The sequence below is a fragment of the Budorcas taxicolor genome, chromosome 13 (assembly GCF_023091745.1).
Source record: "Budorcas taxicolor isolate Tak-1 chromosome 13, Takin1.1, whole genome shotgun sequence".
Taxonomy (NCBI): Eukaryota; Metazoa; Chordata; class Mammalia; order Artiodactyla; family Bovidae; genus Budorcas; species Budorcas taxicolor.
The window spans coordinates 42,992,562-43,012,829 of record NC_068922.1 but is presented as its reverse complement, the minus strand read 5'-3'; the positions used below and the strand labels follow the sequence as shown (position 1 = coordinate 43,012,829).

At 39.4% G+C, this 20,268-nt stretch overlaps 1 protein-coding gene across 2 annotated transcripts in view; it reads left to right on the top strand.

The window, feature by feature from the left end:
* Positions 1–19,301, top strand: part of NET1 (neuroepithelial cell transforming 1) — a 35,608-nt gene extending 16,307 nt beyond the window's left edge. The window contains exons 1-10 of one of the 2 annotated variants that reach the window (XM_052650567.1): positions 7,581–7,760; positions 12,636–12,743; positions 13,161–13,328; positions 13,699–13,761; positions 14,081–14,177; positions 14,520–14,596; positions 15,090–15,347; positions 15,773–15,943; positions 16,946–17,132; positions 17,477–19,301. In XM_052650567.1, coding sequence (XP_052506527.1) covers positions 7,668–7,760; positions 12,636–12,743; positions 13,161–13,328; positions 13,699–13,761; positions 14,081–14,177; positions 14,520–14,596; positions 15,090–15,347; positions 15,773–15,943; positions 16,946–17,132; positions 17,477–17,865 — 1,611 coding nt within the window. In that variant the 5' untranslated portion in view covers positions 7,581–7,667 and the 3' untranslated portion in view covers positions 17,866–19,301. Of the gene's footprint in view, positions 1–7,580; positions 7,761–12,635; positions 12,744–13,160; positions 13,329–13,698; positions 13,762–14,080; positions 14,178–14,519; positions 14,597–15,089; positions 15,348–15,772; positions 15,944–16,945; positions 17,133–17,476 lie in introns of those variants that run through there. The other variant, XM_052650566.1, reaches the window with a different exon arrangement.
* Positions 19,302–20,268: the final 967 nt, after the last annotated feature.

Below are 20,268 nucleotides of genomic sequence, written 5' to 3'. Positions count from 1 at the left end.
TTGTTCCAAAGCCAAGGATTCGTGTACAGCTATAGTATCGAAAGAATGAATTTGAAATAATTATTTATTGAACACATCTTTGTATACCCAGACTTCACTGAGGTCTGATCTAAATTCTTTCTTTTATTCTCTTCTTTAAAAAAAAAAAAAAAAATGCCACAGACATTTAGAGTACCCGCAATACTTCAAATACTACACTGGACTTTAGAGAGAAGACTGTATACAAACAGGAAACAAGAACCTCTGACAGCACCATACCTGCATAGATTACAGGAGACTGTAGAAGTACCAATTGGTATTAAGAGGAGTTATGACAGTAACAGAAGATACTGTGGAGGTCTTGGTTTGGAGTTGGGTGTTTGGGAAAGCAAACATCAACTTGGGAAAACCAGCCCAGAGAGAGAAGGAGCATCTACAAGTACCAATAGTTAAGATCAGTTATGTTAACATAATGATGAACAAATGATTTGAAAAGAGTCCAATAATATATGAAGAAGAACTAAGAGATGAAGCACAGAGGGCTAATTGACCACTTAGTTGAAGGCTATAAATGATAGGCTGAAGAATTTATTGATCTCCCATGAAAAACAACAGAAGCAACATTCTGGATTCTTGAAATGATTTTCTGAAATATAATCCTTCTGTTTATGTAGCAAGTCTAGGTTAGTAGTGGTCTGGGACAGTCTAGTCTAAACTGCCGTGTGATCTAAAATACTTCTGTCTGTTTTTTCATTGTGAAAGTAACACACAAATGTATTGTCCCTGTATAAAATTAAAACTTTTGCAAGTCTCCAGTTTTCACCTCCATCCTCTGCAGTAATTTGTTATTATTTTGTGTGTTCTAGGCCCTTTTTATTTACCTATTTTCACACAGTGTGTATAATGGTGACATATATGAGTATACTGTACATATGCTATAGCTTGCTTTTTTATAAATTTATGTTACCAATATAAATAGGGCTACCTCATGCTTTTTTATAGTATTTCGTAGTATTAAAGTACCAATTGCCTGTCATAGTCATTAAAGAATAAAATACATAATTTAGTATTAGGTGTAATCTAAAATTGTAGAGTAAATCATTATACTCTACAAATTGGTATACAGTTTGAGTATACCAGTACTCAAAATGTAACCCTTCAAGGCACTATTAACTTTTAAGAAAATGAGATCCCCAAATCTGAACCTTCAGAGAAAGAACCACCACCTTCTTGCAGGAGGCTTAACAGAGGAACAGTAGAGATCACCGCTCTTGCTTGCTCCAAATTTGATGGCTGTCTCTGCATTTTCTCTCGGTGTGCAATACTGCTTCAGTCTCTTACCTTGGCTCAGGGGAGGGGGGTTAAATTTCAGGGGCTCCCACTTTACCCTTCCCTCTGTAATGACTGAGAACATGAAGATGATCATCATCTTTTTCAGTCTCTTAGAGTAATTAACAGAAGCCAGGCAACTCTGTAGTCCTTACAGTTTGTTGCCCCCATGTCACCCCTGCTACTTACACTATTGCTTCACCGCTCCATCTGTACCAGTCCATACCTGTGGTCCTTGTCACCACTTCATCCATGAGTGACCAGTTTCAGACTCCCATCCCAAGTGTCTGGTCTCTAGGGCCAGTCTCCGTGTTGGTGTCTCAGCCCTTGGTCCCTCCAGAAATCCAAGCCTGAGGCATGAGGTAGTGGACAGGTAGTCGGGTTCCAGGTGTGGCGCCAAGGAACACGGAGGTGGCTGCTGCAAGTGTCTAATTATGGGACCTTCTAAAGAGCCACATAAAATACACCACACAGTTGTCTTCTCAGGGGACTCATGGGGGAGCTTTTACCCACCAGCTTCTGTGCTCCATTAGTCAGTGGGTGTTCTAAGGGATGTTAATCCCTCACACTTCCAGGCAACCACGTGTAAATGCTTCTCTCTGCCTCTGAGAAGCCCAGGGTGAGAACGCAACCCAGCTGCAGACAGGGGCTGTCTAAGGCTGAGCCATTGCTGCAGCAGCAGCTGGAGTGAGATGTGGGCTGAGAACACAGGACTGGCTCAGAACAGTGCAGTTGGTCTTTGGGTTTGGGCCTTAGCTGATTTTCAGAGGAAAAATTTGGGAAATCCCACTCAACATTATGATATTAATACATAAGCACAGGCCATCTTACATGATGCAAGAAATGTTATCCTGTACACTTGAGATAAAAAGTCATCACTAACAGCAGCAGTATCTGATTCTGTTTGATGCTTGGGTTATCATTGCAAAGAGAACTGTGTTTTTGATAATACCAAGTTTCTTAGCCTGTCAGCTATTCTGGTTATAGTCTTTCTCATAGTATTAACTGATCTGAGTTGATCTTTTCCCAAAATAAATTCTTAGTAAAGCTTGGACATACTACTCAAATTTTAATCCAAATGTTTTACAATTTCAGATCCACATATAGTTTCATTGCTGACTTCTTTCATACGCATCTTGCCCAAATGTGAATGCCTTTTTTGGTGTTGTTTTTAACTCATTACTAGATATTGTGGAACACTCATTCCTCAGAAGTACCGCTTTGTTAATATTTCAATCAGCATTTCCTTTTTTAGTAAGATTTGAAATTCTATTTTTAACTCAAGTTTTTTTGGTGAAGTACAGTAGTTTTTGTAATCTTGAACTCTTTTTAAAATTGAACATACATTTTTATATTTATAAAAAGTTCTGAAAATATATCTTGTAAACTTTGCAATCTCTTTATATACTTGTACAATTTTAAAATATGTTTAGCAATATAAAACATGAGCGCTATACAAGAGCTAAAGATAAAAATTTTACTGTCCTCAATACAAGATTCTTAAAAGTTGAAGAAAAGCAGGTTGGCAGTTGCATTTCACACTATCCCTTGTAGAGGGCAGCAGAGAGCTTAGATTTTGTTTTCTTCTTTACCTTTAAGAAGGGTTTCCTAGCCTAATTTCCAATTGCTTGTTACTGTTCCAGACAAAAATAAGAACAAATAGTATCTAGACCCAAAAAAAGTAATAATTATCTTCAGCTCTAATTTATTTCTAAATTCCAGAATTCTTATTTCACATTAAAAGGAGAAAAAAGGTAAATTGGCTAATAGTCCTTTCCTATAGAGAAGGAAAACATCTTTCTCTTCACAGTATTCAAATTTTAGGAAAGTAAGCATTGAAGGCACCATGCAAACAGATGAACATAGGCTGTCATACACTTGGTTTTTGGAAAACAGTAATTTTACCAAAAACTTGATTTTTTTTTTAAACAAAGCTGCATTACTATTTTTAGATAATGCAGTTTTGTTTTTGTGTTTATAAATTCTAGATTTTGTACACAAAGACACTTAACCAATTTGTGTTCCAATTACGCTAGTTGAAAGTCAAATTGCTGTTAATAACATCATTAAACTAAACTTGATTAAAATCGAATTTTTTTCTAAAACTTAAGCAGCTGGAACTGCTTAATAATAATAACTGCTTAATAATAATTTCATTATTATCTTATTTACCTGCCTATAATACAAATAATCTTTCTACTATGGTTTATATGGTTTGCTTTCCTGTAAACTGTTGGCAGTTATTTAGCAAAACTAGCCTGGGACTAAGAGATTGGGTTTTTAACTTCAGCTGTGCTCCTAACTCACAGAATGACAACTAGCCATGCCTGAGCACTGAGCTGAAGGTGCTACACAGACTGTCTTGTGGCAAAGGGACACTGCAGCAGCAGTTGAGCAGACCAGATTCGAACCTGTCTAGCCACTGATGACCCCTGAAACTTGGGACAGGTTTCTCAAACCTTCTGAGGCCTGATTTCCTTCATCTGTAAGATGAAGGTAATACATACTTCATAAAGTCGGGTGAATAAGATAATATGATAAAGCTCCCAGCACAGAATAAGGACTCACATTTCCCTTTTCTTTTCCCCATTGTCCATTTTCCTCTTAAGTTTTCTTAGGAGGATGAGTTAGCAGTCACAAGGGACCTTTTTCAGCCATTGGATTTTAATAGAGCATTGTTAGAGTCAAGAGTCCCTCAGACTCATCACTCAGAGTGCTCACTGAACTGAATCCCAGGGTCAGTGTTGCTTTTATAGATACTGTCTACAGTTGTCTAAATTAGATTTAGACCACAAACCTGGACATCCCAAGTGAAGCTAGATTTTAGGTTTGATGAGCTGAGATTTTTTTTCCACTGGGACTATCATTATACCTCCTTGGCTTTCATGGCTGTTTCTACCTTTATCCCTTACATCTTACTGAAGGAGAGAAGTGAGAGAGAATCGTTTCCCCCCAATTACCTTGGCCTTACCTCTATCAGAACTAAATAGAAAAACAGAGCCTTGAGAAACACGTCAGGTAAGAGACCATGAAAACACCCTAGCAGCTTTTTTCCTCACTCCCTCTCTGCAGAAGTCCTTTATTCCCTATGAAACTAGGTAGCCACAAGGTATTGGCCTTTCTTGCAACTATTTTTTAACGGATGAAACTAATTGAACCAGATTACTGGACCCTATGAGTTCCGAGGGCTTAAGCAGGTCAGTGTTCTCACCTGTAAAATAAGGGGACAAGATTCCAGGATCTCTAAGGTGCTTCCACTTTAATGCTATGTAGCAGAGAACTGTCTACTACAAGCAGCCTCTCTTAAGGCCCCGTGCATCACATATGTTGCCCAGGTGTGACTTGGTAATAAAGATTAGTTGATGAAGTATAGCCAGGTGCCATTACTCTTTCCAGGTCTCAAAGCAGACAGATTATTAACACCATCCTAAATGCAAAACACATTGGTGTTTATGGAAGGACAGCATTCTTCCTCCCTGCAAGAAGGAACACTGTGCTGCAAATCTTGGTAAATTGTTTTTTATAGATTATTTGTCATTATAGTCTTTGCCCACTGTTGTTCTGCTTGATTCACTCTTCAACTTTTGTGGTTCTCTTCTGTCTTTATTCTGCTGAACTAGCACACTTGAGGTCTTCATTATACCTATAATCAGTAAATCCATGAATCTTTTCTTCCTTCGTAACTTTTTTGCCATAATTAACACCTTTTTTCCCTTTGGCATCCTGTTTTGTTTCCTTGCTTTTGACTGTTCCTTTTGCAAAATTCTTTTTCCCTTGGCATTTCTCCAAAGTTAGATCCTTGGGCCTCTCTTCTTTTTGTCCAGCTTTTCTCCCCCAGGCGTCTCATTCGCTCCCAGAGCTTCAACTCTGATCCCTCTGTCTCTGACTGCCCAGTCTAAATCCACTCTCTGACCTTTTCATGAGTCTTTGTCCAACATTTCCAACTACTAACTCAGTAGTTTTATTTGCATGTTTTTCCACCACCTCAGACTCAGTATATCTAAAATGAAACTCAGAATGTCCTTTCAAAGCTGATTCTTCTTTATTTGCATTAACAGTTACCTCCTAACTTAACAGTTGTTGGAATCTCTAACTTCGTGCACATGTTGTCTCACATCTGTCCTTTGCTTTTCCCACTGGCCTACCTTAAGCAAAGTTCTTGATACCTGGCTATGATTTTTGCCATCTTTTAAACCATCATAAACCCCACCTTACAACACACCTCTTATTATCTCTCTCACCTGCTCAGTAAAGTCCTGTGCTTATCTGTGCCTGTGACCTCATGCTGTGAGTTTGTTCCCTGTGATCCTTTGGGAAGGCCTTGCACTTTTCCCTTGCTCAGACCTACACAACATGACCTTCCAGGCCCTGAAACAGTGTCTTACAGCCCCACCCCCAATGTCTTTCCCACCTTTCTCTCAGCTGGGAAGACTCTGGAAGTGGTCTCTTTTCCTGAACGCCTCATTAGCCGTACAGCTTATCTGGGACTTGTAAGAAGCTGTCTTGCATCACTTACCTCTTTGTGTGGCCATGCTTTACACAATGATCTGGTAGCACTTCAGGAGTGGATGTGGAACCTATTGTTTTCTATCACCTGCATCATCTAGAATAGTGCCTTTACAGAGATGCCTCAGATTTCTCTGATCCTAATAAACTGAAGGCAGGAGGAGCAGGGGATGACAGAGGATGAGATGGTTGGATGGCATTGCCGACTCAATGGACATGAGTTTGAGCAAGCTCCAGGAGGAGTTGGTGATGGACAGGGAAGCCTGGTATGCTATAGTCCCTGGCATCACAAAGAGTTGGACACGACTGAGCTACTGAACTGAACTGAATAAATCCTAAGAATTGTTTTCATAAATTACCAGCATCCTGTCATTCATAGCTCATATGTGCTTAGTCGGTCAGTCATGTCCAACTCTTGCGACCCCATGGACCATAGCGCTCTAGGCTCTTCTGTCCATGGGATTCTCCAGGCAAGAATACTGGCATGGGTTGCCATGCCCTTCTTCAGGGGATCTTCCCAACCCAGGGATCAAACCCATGTCTTTTGAGTCTCCTGCATTGGCAGGCTCATGCTGCTGCTGCTGCTAAGTTGCTTCAGTCGTGTTTGACTCTGCAACCCCACAGACAACAGCCCACCAGGCTCCCCTGTCCCTAGGATTCTCCAGGCAAAAACACTGGAGTAGGTTGCCATTTCCTTCTCCAGTGCATGAAAGTGAAAAGTGAAAGTGAAGTCGCTCAGTCATGTCCGACTCTTAGTGACCCCATGGACTGCATGCAGCCCACCAGGCTCCTCCATCCATGGGATTTTCCAGGCAAGAGTACTGGAGTGGGGTGCCATTGCCTTCTCCTGGCAGGCTCATAGTACCATATAATTAAGAGAAAATTCTACTTTTCAAAATGGAATACAGTACTTATTGTCTAAGAAGAAAACCTGCTCGGTTGTAGGCCTGCCAAACCAACAGAAGTAGGGTTGCTTCATAGAGGTAAGGTTTTGGACTAGAAATTGCACTTATGTAAAATAAAAGCAAGGCCCCTGGACAATTACACTTGTCTTCAGTATCCACCGGGCTTCCCTGGTGCCTCAGACAGTAAAGTGTCTGCCTGCAGTTCGGGAGATCTGGGTTCTATCCCTGGGTTGGGAAGATCCCCTGGAGAAGGAAATGGCAACCCACTCCAGTACTCTTGCCTGGAAAATTTCATGGACTGAGGAGCCTGGTGGGCTATAGTCCATGGGGTCACAAAGAGTCGGACTTGACTGAGCGACTTCACTTTCACTTCACTTTCAGTATCTACATTATTTAACTCTGAAATAAGATTTTCTTAAAGTTGTCTGGGAGTTGGTGATGGACAGGGAGACCTGGCGTGTTGCAGTTCATGGGGTCGCAAAGAGTCGGACACGACTGAGGGACTGAACTGAACGTTGTCAAATAGTCCATAATTTATTATTTAGGTAACAGGGTTTTATAGAAAAAGTATCCATGTCTGCAGCTAAGTACTAAAAAGGTAACCTGGGTAAGCAGTTCGCTGGTCTCTGGGAATGCTTTTTAAATGAGGAAGAGCCTTACATTAACCCAGTTTCCTTTTCCCCTCTGGCCTCACTGTAGAAATTCCAAAACCCCTGATAGCTTTCTCTGGCAGGGAAAGCGAAGAGGCCTAGGTGCGCCCGGCTGTCAGTTAAGGCGGTCACGTGTTCCCGGGGCCCCGCCCCCAGACCCTGGAGGCTGCGAGCCAGGCGGGCGCCGGCAGAAGCTGCGGCCGCGCCGAGACTGGCTGATGGCTGCGCGGGCCGGTTGAGCACCCCGCCGGGAGGAGCCGGGGAATTCGGGCTGGGGACGTGGGGGCGTTTGGGAAGCATGGTGGCGCACGATGAGGTCGGAGGTCTCCTGCCCATTAAAAGGACCATTCGAGTCCTCGACGTGAACAACCAGTCCTTCCGAGAACAAGAGGTAAGACTGGAGGAGAACAGCCCAGAGAAGGTTAACGCCTCGAAACTTACCCTCTTGAACAGCGTATTAACAGTATGACGTTAAACTGAACGTTTGCTCTTACTGAGCATTAAAGTGGCCTTGATTCACATGCAGGTTTGAAATGTGTTTATGCGTAGCGTTACTTAAGTGTACACAAACTTTTATACAAAAGAAAAAGATTTTAAATGTTGAATTGGTTTGGTTGAATCGGTCACATTTCTGATGTTTAATACAGTTTTTTGTTTGGTTAGGTTTTGTTTTTGGGGGTTTTTTTTTTGTCTTGCATTTATTTCTGTTATCTAGTCAGTCTTAGGAATTGGGTTGTGGAGTAAGCAGAGAGTAGGAATACCTTACTTAGAAGTTAATGCTAGTGAACAAAATGCCAGCGTTCAGTTTTAATTTTCTTTCCACATCTAATAAGTTCGTTGTGTGTGGCTTTGTCCTTCAGAAAGAAAAATATGTTAAGTTATTTAAGCCAGTGAACCATTATTTAAGTACTTGTGCCGTCCTTGCTTTAATTACCTAAAGTTATTGTACATTTTTAAGGTCTTTGTGAACATTTATCAAAATAAGTGACTTTTATGCCGCTTATTTAATTTTAATAGTTAATGCTATGTGCTCATTATATATATATAGCACATGGCAATAGATATACTCTGTGGTATGTACTTTATCATTGCTGATGGAATAGAAATATCATTCCTGTATTCAGTTAACTATATGCCGCTGCTTTGAGGTGATGGCTTTGTGGCCATGTAGGTATATCAAAACTTATGTAGTTATACATTTTAAATATATGCAGTGTATTGTATGTCTCAGCAAAGCTGTGTGTCTTACACACACACACCTTCGATAGTTAAAATAGCTGCTATCTTCAAAAGACATGATTTGGCGTTGGTTTTCGTTTTTCTGTTTGGTTTTGGCTTTCGTGTTTCAGTTTTCGAAAAAGTGGTCATCATGTAAATACCAAAGTGGAACTAGTCTTGTTTGGTATCAGACACTGACCCTGTTTACAGCATACCTTTATTCCAAAGATTAAAAACACCAAGAATGTCATCAGGCTTTTAACAGCATAGCCTTAAATAAATAACTGTATTTGACTATTTAGTACTAAGAGAAAAGGGAGGAAATCGTATGTGATCATAACTCATTTTTATCTTTTTATAAATAACTTTTTCTTTTCATTCTTGTTAAAGCTTTTGCCAGATAGAAGAGAAAATTATTTATCCAGTAACTCAAATGAGTAAACCCAGACACATACTTGGTTTTTTGTGTCTTGATTTGGTTGACTCTAGAAAAGACGACCCCCTCAAAAAAAATATATCCTCTATGTGACATCCTGAGGAGAAAAAAAAACTTTTTACAAAAAGCAGGGTTCACCTTAGAACTTTTCCATGTTGTTGCTTTTATGCGCAAGGTACATTCCAGTAAAAGACTTTAAATTGTTTCTAAGAATTTTCTGTTTGTAGCTATCCAGAAAATATTTTAAGGCATAAAATCTCAGTACAACTGGGTTAGTGAAATAAATAGGTTGATTAAATACTAGGTCTCAAGTCAGATTCTCTATAACAATACATGTTGATTGCCTGGCGAACCTAGATAGTCTGGTTAAAAGCTAACCTAAATAAACAACATAAATTTATATTAGAGGGTGTTGGGTTTTTTCCCTCTAAGTGAACTTTAGCCCTAGTGAAAGGTTGCCGACAGTAGAAAGTTCCTTGAACATGTGAAACTTGTTCGTGTTCTTTATTGTTCCCCTGGGGTTTCAGATCATCTTTGAAGGAGGGTGTACAGTCTCACTATCTGTATGCATTCTTTAAGCTTCTTATATTTACCATAATGTTGCTAACAACACTTCAAAAATAACACAACAATAAAACCAGGAAGAAAGCCTTATTTGGGTACTGGTAAGACAGGTAAACTCCTACCCTCTGTTCCTTCACCTGCAGAGGGACAGACATGGGTGGATTCCACAGCACTCCCCACAAAAAACCAGAGTAGGTTAGATGGCGCATCTCAACCTCTAAACACTGCTCTTGGTTGTAGCTCACACAGACCAAATTCTAACCCATAACAGACAATCTGTTGTCCCTACCTTATAGGTGACCTGGTCTATAACACTTTTCCACAACAGTTGTCTCTAATTTTTTTCAAATATATTTATCCTGAGATTAGTGAGCCATATTCAGTATTATATCTTTGCCTTTCAGTCACACTTTTTGAATTAGTTACTCATTAAAATTCTCTGTAGTTTTGTAATAAATATATATGCTAAAATTTTGTGTTGCATCTTACAAGCCTTCTTCACATGTGAACGTTTAGTAAGGCATGAAAATTACTTTCAAATCCCAAAAGCCAGTGCGGAAAGTACGAAGATGTCCTCTCACTCCAGGCCCTCCTCCGTGTACTCCTGATTCAGCACTACTATGGTACAGACTTAAGAGTATCTTGCTCTGTGACAGAGCTAGCCGGACACTCCTCCCAGACGTTTTAGATTAGATACACTCCTGAGACTAGCATCTCCTTTGTGAAGCAGTGAGATTATGGGTGGGCTTCTCAAGGGCTGGGAACATATTTAACACCATTCATATACTGCCTGGCATAATACCCCATCACCCTCAGAGCATCCACATTTCAGTTTTAGTTTCAGAAAGATGCTTTAGATATCTTTACATTTAATTATCTAAGTTAAATTCAGTAGTTTTCATTTTAAATATCACAGTTTTACATTACCAGGAAATTAGTAGTTGTACTGACTGATCCAAAGATAAGAATTTTTTATTTTATGTGTTAAAATAGATAGCAGAAATTCCTTTCCTTCCAGCTAAACTTAACTTTTCCTTTCAGAGTCACTGGGAAGAGCACCTTTCCAAAGATTTTTCAATTGAAATTAAATATTTTATGATTTGCCAGGAAGTCAAATTGGTTATGCTCTAAACAAGGATGAGGAATTAACCTCTCCTTCCAATCGATGGGCAGATCTTTCTGACAACTGCTCTGTTTCTCCTTGGCACTGGCATATCTTACTTTGTGAGGTAATTCTATCTCCGTTCACACAGAAGCGTCTTTGTCCTGCCTTTACTAAATAGAAAGGAATGCCTTCTGCCTGCCTTCTGCCCGCGCATGTGTCCCTTCAGTCTTGCACAGATGGGTCTGGTAAAGGCATTCACACATGTCCTCAGCCACACAGTGCGTCATTTTAGTAGATATCTCGGGAGGTTTCTTTTTCAGTTCATTTAGCATCCACACACTTGTGGCTTTATAGTCGCGGTTTCACTTCGGAGTCAGTTATTTGGGGTGGGGGTGGGGGTGGGGCTGGCCTGCCACGCTGCCTCTGCAGGACTGACCCAGGGGCCTGGACTGTGTGCTGTGTCTGCAGAGCCTCCTGGCCACAGTCGGCTGTGTCCACACCTTCGGAGCCTAGATAAGTCTCATTGCTTGTTTGGATATTCCATCATTTAAGTTCTTTCTGGAGGATTTTAACCCTTTCTGCCACTTTACTCTCAAATTATTCTTGGGATTATTTTTACTCATTTTCCTCTTTTTCATGACTTGGGTCATATCAAAGATTTTTTAGAAAAAAATTTGATCTGTCATTTTTAAGTAGTGAGTTTTGTATAATTTTTCATCATGTACCCTTCTGTAGCCTCATTAAAATTTTGTCAAATATGCCACAAATTGCCAAAGGCACCAAAAATTACAAACAAATAATTATGCGCCATAGACATTATAAAGGGTAGGACTGTTTTATGATCTAACCTTCATTACCTATTACCTACGCAGCTGTGTGAGTCACCTGGTGGAGTGCCTCCACTCTCCTAGCTGTAAAGTTAAAGAAATGCAGTTTGTAAGGTTTTGGAATCTTTGGTAAATGATGTGTTTGCTATACTATTATTGTTTTAAAAACAATATATGTAAAATAATTAAATCTTCCCAATCTGTATATATTTTTCCTTGATAATTAAATGTATGAGAGGATCTAATTTTTTATAAATACCAATATTTGCATAGTAAGTGGAAATATTCCTGAGAAAGGATGTCAGTAATAGCTAAAACTCAGTATGTGCCGAGAACTATTCTAAACCCTTTAAACATCTTATTTAATCTTCATATCACCTTTATAAGAGAAGTTCTCGTGTTAACCCCATTTTACAGATGAGAACATTGGGACCCAGGATGTTTCCTGTCAAGTGTCCGAACCAGGACTTGGGCCAGTTGGTCTGAGTCCAGAGGCTCAGCCTCCTCTTAACCACTGTTCTACCTGTGCTTGAACACCTCCCACCACAAGGACCTGGCTACCTTGGAGCTGACTCATCTCAATGTCAGATGCCTTCATTTAAAGGCTGTTTTTTAAGTGAAGTATTTAAGAGTGAAATGATAGAAGGTTTGGCAATTGCTGTAAAATATTTCAGTATGGGCACAGATGAAACCTGTTGTTAGACCAAGATCCATTATGCAATTCTCCCCTTTTGTGTATGCTTGATTTTTCATAATAATAAGGTGGGTTTTTTTAGTTACTCTCTATATTAAACTAAAAGTTTCTGTAGGACTTTAGAATCTAATTCTTTTGTTTTAATTTTGGATTTTTTTTTTGTTTAATGATAGTATGTTATGTTCTCAGTGATGTTCAGATATTTGACCTTTCTTCTACCATTTATTTTTTAATTTTCCATTACTCATTAGTGTTCTTCTTATTTTAACAATGAGAAACAACATTCACTTTCAGAGTTCTATGTTTCTTGTATATACTGTACAAATATCTGACTTTTGAGAGATCTTAACGTTTTGTACAAACTTGCTTGAAATAGTTACACCTAAACACATGTTTAGTATAACTTGTTCTTGTTTTCACAGGAGCCAAGCAATAAAAGAGTGCGACCTCTAGCTCGGGTCACATCCTTAGCAAATCTAATCTCTCCTGTAAGAAATGGAGCCGTCAGGCGCTTTGGTCAAACAATACAGGTAGGAGCATGTATGCGGTGAGGCAACGTTTATAGGAGCCCAAAATTTGCATTTTCTGTGAGCTGTACAGACAGGTTTATGCTGTTATACTTAAATATAATTTTCCTCTTTTGGAATATGCTGTTAAGGAATATTGTTATCAAAACAATATTTACATAACCTCATTATATTAGTTTACATCTTGGAGCAAAGCAAGGACTTGGATAGTTTTTATTCCCAGAAAGTAATTTTGACTGACAAATATTTTATAATACTGTCAGATTGAAGCTGGCATAAATGAATTTTATGCATAAAAATTCTGCTACTGTCTTCTACTGTCAGAACCTTTTAATTTGTCTTTTTTTTTTTTGAGGAAAAAATAGTTTCTGTATCCTCCAAAGCTTTTTCTTATTCACTTTTTTTTTCTTTTCTTTTAAGTCATTTACCCTTCGTGGTGACAGCAGATCCCCAGCTTCAGCCCAAAAGTTTTCCAGCAGGTCGACAGTCCCAGTGCCTGCCAAGAGGAGAAGCAGCACCCTGTGGTCGGAGACGTTAGACGGCAGCATGAAGCAGTCTCTGACCTCCAGGGAGATCAGACGTCAAGAGGTGTGTGCCCCACAGCGAGACTTTGTGTGCACTAGCATAAAATGAAACATAGACTCTGATTGTTAAACATGTGTTTAGTCGGAAGAATAGCAAACACCTCCGGCAAGATAGACTTGCATTTTTACATTTGAGTCGCCGTTTTCAGCGCTTGCAGAGGGTGGTGGTCATTTGGTTTAATACCCTGATGGGTAGAATATGAAACATAAGGCATCCTCTTATTAGAGTTTCCATTCTGAATTATAGTGTTCAGACTGAATCACTTTGAAAAGCGCTGTTCAAACATCAGTTAAATAATGGTAGCTATCCATTGTACGTAATTTTCCTTTCTGAAAGGAAGGAGTGACCTGTGATGTTTGCTGGATTTTTTTAGGCAATCTATGAAATGTCCCGAGGGGAACAGGACTTAATTGAGGACCTCAAACTTGCAAGAAAGGTCAGTAAAGAACTTTCTTTCCTGTGCCATAGGTTTTAAGAATTATATTCCACAAATTCTGAAGGGTGTTACCTTTAGAAGTTGAAAAGTAGAGAATATCTACTGGTGTATACTAATTTTAGATGAGGTTTATTAGAGGCATTTCTTCAAATATGAATATGAGGAAGAGTTTTTCAAGACTAACATGTACTTTAATTTCTGTTATGTATAAAATAATATCCATGCTGGTTTTTACATAGTCAGGCTTGATTCACATGCAGACCTCTCTTCGTGTTTTATTTGCTTGATCTGTGTGTGATGTACTTCTCCCCTCCAACAGGCCTACCACGACCCCATGTTAAAGCTGTCTATTATGTCAGAAGAGGAGCTCACACATATATTTGGTGATTTGGATGCTTACATACCTCTGCATGAAGGTAAGATGTGCTCCCTAATTTTCGTAAGATTCTGAACAGCAACAACAAGTAATTTTAAATCTAAACTTCTAATTTAGTTCACGTTATTTTTGTAATTTTTTTTGACATAGATTTGATTTACAAAATTAGTTTCAGGTGTACAACATAGTGATTAATATTTTTAAATATTATACTCCATTTAAAGTTACGGCTACATTTCCTGTGCTGTGCGGTGTGTCTTTCTAGCTTATTTATATCATACATAGTAGTTTGCACCTCTTAACCCCCTACCACTGTCTTGCTCCTCCCTTAATTATTTTTAAATAAACTTGTTCTTGGAATTTCTGCTTTCTTACACTGCAGATTTGTTGAAGAGAATAGGAAAAGCCACCAAGCCTGGCGGGACAGTGGAGCACATTGGCCACATTCTCGTGAACTGGGTATGTAGCAGGTTTATGCAGACAGGGCAGGCTTGTCACTTGTGATCAGGATCACACTGATTTGATCCAGTCAGTGGATTCTAAAATCGGATAAATGGGGCACTAAAACTGAACAAATATACATAGAAGTTATTGTCACTGTTTAAGAAAAACATATCATGAATGACACTTTCGTTTGTTTTAAGACTATGTTCCTCCTTGGGTAGAATTTCCACATTACATCTGTTAATTACCTGTCTTACTCTCTCAGTTAACATCTGAGTGCCTGCCGATGCCAAGCCCTGTTCTAGGAGGGATGGCTGGGGTTCGGTGATGAAAGACAGCCTATGCATATACAGTCAAGTGAGAGAACAGTCACCCATTATCACCTGCAGGAGAATCTTCACAGCTTGTTAAAAACTTTCACGAATAGCTCTGTTTCACGTCTTAGAAACTTAGACATGTTGCAGTCTCACTAATGGACTGTTCTTTGATTTCTTTTACTGCTCTTTAGTTGCCAGGCTTGAATGCCTACAAAGGCTACTGCAGTAACCAGCTGGCAGCCAAGGCTCTTCTGGATCAGAAGAAACAGGACCCAAGAGTCCAGGACTTCCTCCAGCGTTGTCTGGAGTCTCCTTTCAGCCGAAAACTGGATCTCTGGAGCTTCCTTGATATTCCTCGAAGCCGCCTTGTCAAATACCCTTTACTGTTGAAAGAGATTCTTAGACATACTCCCAAAGACCACCCGGATGTTCAGCTGCTGGAGGAGGCTGTAAGTAGCCCAAGAAGTGGTTCCTGTGCTTTGCCAGTTTGCATGTTAGCTTGCCTGAGAAAGATATACAGTGATCCCCTCACAGCTTCTGCATACTGAATGAGTACATGAACTTTCAGTTCTCGTGTGTTAGCACGCTATGCACTAGTAAAGAGGTATAACAGATACTTTATTTATGTTTCAGTCAGAAGACTGGGTTCTAATCTGACTTCTTTCATTAGCTAGCTGTGTGACTTAAGGCAGATCACCAGTGTGGCTGACACTGTAAAATGAAGGGACTGACTGAATTATCTGATTCCTGGGGTCCCTTCAAGTTGTAAAGTCTTATCATTTTAATACAACATTTTAGTCCTGTAGGAAAATGGGGATACATTAATATGCTGAAAATGCACCATTGATTTTTATATATATATATAATTTTTTAGATACTAATAATACAAGGAGTTCTCTCTGATATCAACGTGAAGAAAGGTGAATCAGAATGCCAGTATTACATTGACAAGCTGGAGTACCTGGATGAAAAGCAGAAGGACCCTAGAATTGAAGCAAGCAAAATGTTGCTCTGCCATGGGGAACTGAAAAATAAAAACGGACATGTAAGTGCATTTAACACTAATGTGAAGTGAGCAGTTCCTGCCCTCTTCCCATTATTTAGTTTTTTCCATGTGAATTATGAAGCAGGTTTATAAAATAAACTCATCACATACTGAAAGTAACTGGATTTTATGTTATCAGCTTTGATAAAGCAAATAGTTGGTTTCTGTCATTACAGAGTGACTTAAATGTCTTGGTGGAGAATCAGTAATAATTTATTTTTTAGTTTTGAAGCAGAAGTCAACTTGTTTGGCCAGAGGTTCCATTCTAAATAAATTATGTAATAATAAGTAATTATGTAAACATAAGTTTTATGGTGTTTAATAAAAAAGCATATCCTTCAGAATAATTTTTGAAGAGTTTATAGTAGTAGAAGTTTTTAGCACTATGAAACAAACTTTTACAGCAGATAGAATGAGAGCAGACTTCTTTTTTCAATTTTAGTTACAAAGGTATCTCCTCGAACTAAGTATACAAGTGGAATGGTTTTTTTATTTCATCATGTGCTTTTCAGAAGCCCAATTCATAAGTTGAGGTTCTGTTTGGAAAGAGTTAGTCTTCCATCTCTGATTTCTCTTACAAGGCTTCATTGTTCTATAAAAGCTTAGGTTTGTCTTTGTTTAGACAAAAGAGAGCCATTAACATTTTTACCAGCTTACATTTTTAAGTTCTTGCCCTGTTAGAAGGCTGTAGTGTACAGTCCTGGCATTTCCAGTCACGTCGCCACCGACAGGTCTTTGAGGTGCGTGGCGTTTGCTCAGCTGCTGCTGATCTAATGTTACACATGGACAGAAAAGTTGTATATAGTCTACAGTGAGAAAAGCTCTCCAAGGAGAATGTGCATCGCTTTTAAAGCACCGTCTTTATGAAGTCATTTGTGAAGAGATCTTAGTAAATCAATTTGATAAAATTAAGATCCAGTCACATTTTTTTAACAATGGATTTCACTCACTTAAAGTCACAAAGTTCTCCATTTAAGAAGTATTTGTTTCCCACTTCTCCAGAAACTGTACATTTTCCTGTTTCAAGACATCTTGGTGTTGACTCGGCCTGTTACTCGAAACGAGCGTCACTCCTACCAGGTTTACCGGCAGCCCATCCCTGTCCAGGAGCTGGTCTTGGAAGACCTGCAGGATGGAGACGTGAGGATGGGAGGGTCCTTCCGAGGGGCTTTTGGCAACTCAGATAAAGGTACCAGTCACACTTTAAAATGGTTTCAATGATCATAAACTCAGAACCTAAATGATCTCAGCTTTAATAATTAAGAATCTGTCCCCAGACAACACACTAAACATGAAATGGGTCCTGTCATCCCGACCTGGTCCACTCGCTGAGTTGTCAGGTGCTGTGGTGCTCTGACTCCAGCATGTGTACCTGATACACATGGGCACTGCCTCATACATGCTTAATGCATAGGGCACTGCCTCCTCGGTGTGCCTGCTGTGGGGAGACCAGCACCCAGACTCATGTAGTCTGACCACATGTAGGATAAGCTTTCTAAGTCTATTTCCTTTTGTCAATGTTTATTTTTCTAGCTAAAAACATCTTCCGAGTTCGCTTCCAAGACCCCTCTCCGGGCCAGTCCCACACTCTCCAAGCCAACGACGTGTTCCACAAGCAGCAGTGGTTCAGCTGCATCCGCACCGCCATTGCCCCCTTCCGCCAGGCCACTGGCCCCTCCGAGCTCCACGAGGAGTGCAGGGAGAACCCCACCACCACCAGCAACGCCAGGGCCCAGAGACGGGCATCCACCACTTCTAGCATGACTCAGGGCGAAGCTGATGGAGACACTGCCGAGTGTTGGGCCCCGGTACACACAGCAGACCACACGACGGGCGTGAAAGCACCCCGAGCCCAGACCAGCCTCCGCAAAGCCAGGGACAGAGCCCAGGTTGGTGGCAAGCGGAAGGAGACCCTAGTATAAAGGAAGCTCTGAGCAGCAGCTGGGAGAGACTTTATTTATGACCTTGTACAGTTTTTCTTTCTGTCCTGTGAGCACGGCAGCATTGCTCAGTACCCGTCTCATGTCTTCTGTGTGGTTGGTTGGTTTTGGTGGTGGTTCTTTTATTTTTTTTAATGGCAGCTAAAGATACATTATACAGATTACTGTTAAACTGCAGGGGTTTTTTTTCTTCTTCTCAGATCATTTAGAATATGCAAACCTGGTATTTTTAATCAAATGAAATACTTAACAGATATTCTCATTCTGCATTCATCATGGCTTTTTAATACCAATTGTGATATTTACAGTATTTTCCAAAATTTTACGAATACCAGGATTTTACCAGTGTTTCTTTGATGAACTTTGCATGCAAAATTTCAAATTGTAACATTGGCATCTAAGATCTACTTGGAATACTTACAATATTTCAAAATTTACATTGAAACATAACTTCCTTGGAAAACAAAACTTAATAGGTTTTCCATTCTGCCAACTGGAATGCTTTTTATTAGTTTGTTTTTCACTCTACATTCCTCATTTTTCATTGATTTAACCTGCCGATTATTTAATTTTTTTTAATTGTAGTTTTTAGTATTTCCTTTTATTTTTTTACTTTGATCCCTTTTCAAATTGGCACGTCTTTAAAGTATTTTTCTCCCTTGATTAAAAATGTGTGTGTGTGTGTGTGTATGTTTTTAAATCATATTAACTTTACCAAGTGAAATCAAGCCATACTGTTTTTGAGCCAATTAAGAAAATTGTGATTTTTAAAGTGTAGTGTTTCAGGGTGGTGGACACACATGAAATGACTCAGTGTGTTCTGAACTACTGAAAGAAAACCATCTTAAGGATTTCATGGAAAGTTAATATTCTCTGAAAAGCAAGAGAGAAGGCAATTGACTGGTAATAAGTATTTTTTTAAAACAGAGGGAAAAAGAGTGTAGTTTTGTCTTAAAGTAAAAATGTCTGATTGTGTCAGACATTTCTGAGAAGAGATAGTAAAAGCTGAAGTCGAGAGTATGTAGTAAGTCGTAGAAGGCTTGGGGGATGTGAACGGTGTTTGCCTTGATTTACAGTACTTGCAAATAAGGGGTTTGAAAAGAAAAGGAAATGTGTTGAAAATTTGACCATTTTAGATCCATTCTGGCAGATTTATTCGTAAGAGGGGAAAGGAGACTGGTGAGTGTTTTACTCTGAAATGTTTCTGTTCAAATGCAATCATTGTCTTGGACGGGAGAGGACTGAAAACCCATGTCGTGGAAGATTTGTCATGGTGACTGTTTCAGTAAACGTGGACTGTTATGTGAACTGTATCCGGCCAGTGGAAATGAAAACTGAAAAAGACTGTAAATAATTAATTCCAAATGATTTCTCTGTATAAATGAATTATACAATTAAAAAAAAAGTCACACCCATAATCACCCTAAAGGTTTCCTGACTGATGGATGTTTGCTGGACCTCTGCCAGAACATGCTGCTACAGCCAAGGAAGTGATGACAAGCCTCACAGAGGTTTTAAAAGGTCACAAATACGCCTTCGAAATGCATCAAAAAGAGATTAGATTAGGTCAAGTTTTTTGAATCTTATTAAACCAATTAGAAGACACTCTAATCAGAAACAGCAGTTGAATTGAAGACAGCTGAACACCTGGCCACTTCCTGGATACAGTTGTCAAGCTATTAACAAAGGACCTTCATTAATCTAATTTCAGATTTTAATTTAGGTAACTCAGGTTTCTACCTCTGCAAATTCAAACCCAATAGTGTAGATTACACCAGTGGTTGTGATTGGAAATCAGCAAGATTTCTAATCATTCCTAGAGATGTTGTAAGATACAGTTTCTTCCAGAGTTACCTGGATAAGCTTCCTAAGTTGTAGAAACAGTGATAGTTCAGATGTTTTTAATCAAAAGATGTTTTATTGAAAACTATATAGCTTTCCTGGGATCACTCTAGGGAAGAAATAAGACCCAGAAACTGAGTAATTGTGTAGAATGAACACCCTTCAGAAATTGCATCTGTATTTGAAAATCTCTGATTATTCCAGTAGTTCTCAAGCCTGTTTGGGCATGAGTCATGAGGGGTACTTTGAAAAAAAAGATAACCGGGCCTCACCCCCAGCTCCCCTCCCCCAGTTTCCACACCTGTTTCACTGAATCAGTGGGAGGGGGTGGGGTACAGGGGTCATAATTTATATTTGTCAACACTCCCCCCGGTAATTCTGATACAGAGAATTTTAGGAGTCAGCTCTTAGTCATCACTGATCCAGCAGGTAGCCATTATGCAAATGATACGTAGGAAGTACTGACGTATATCTACCTGCTTCTCAGTTTGCCTTTAAACTCTTCACAGAGTCTGAAGTGAATATATACAAGCAGAATACTCA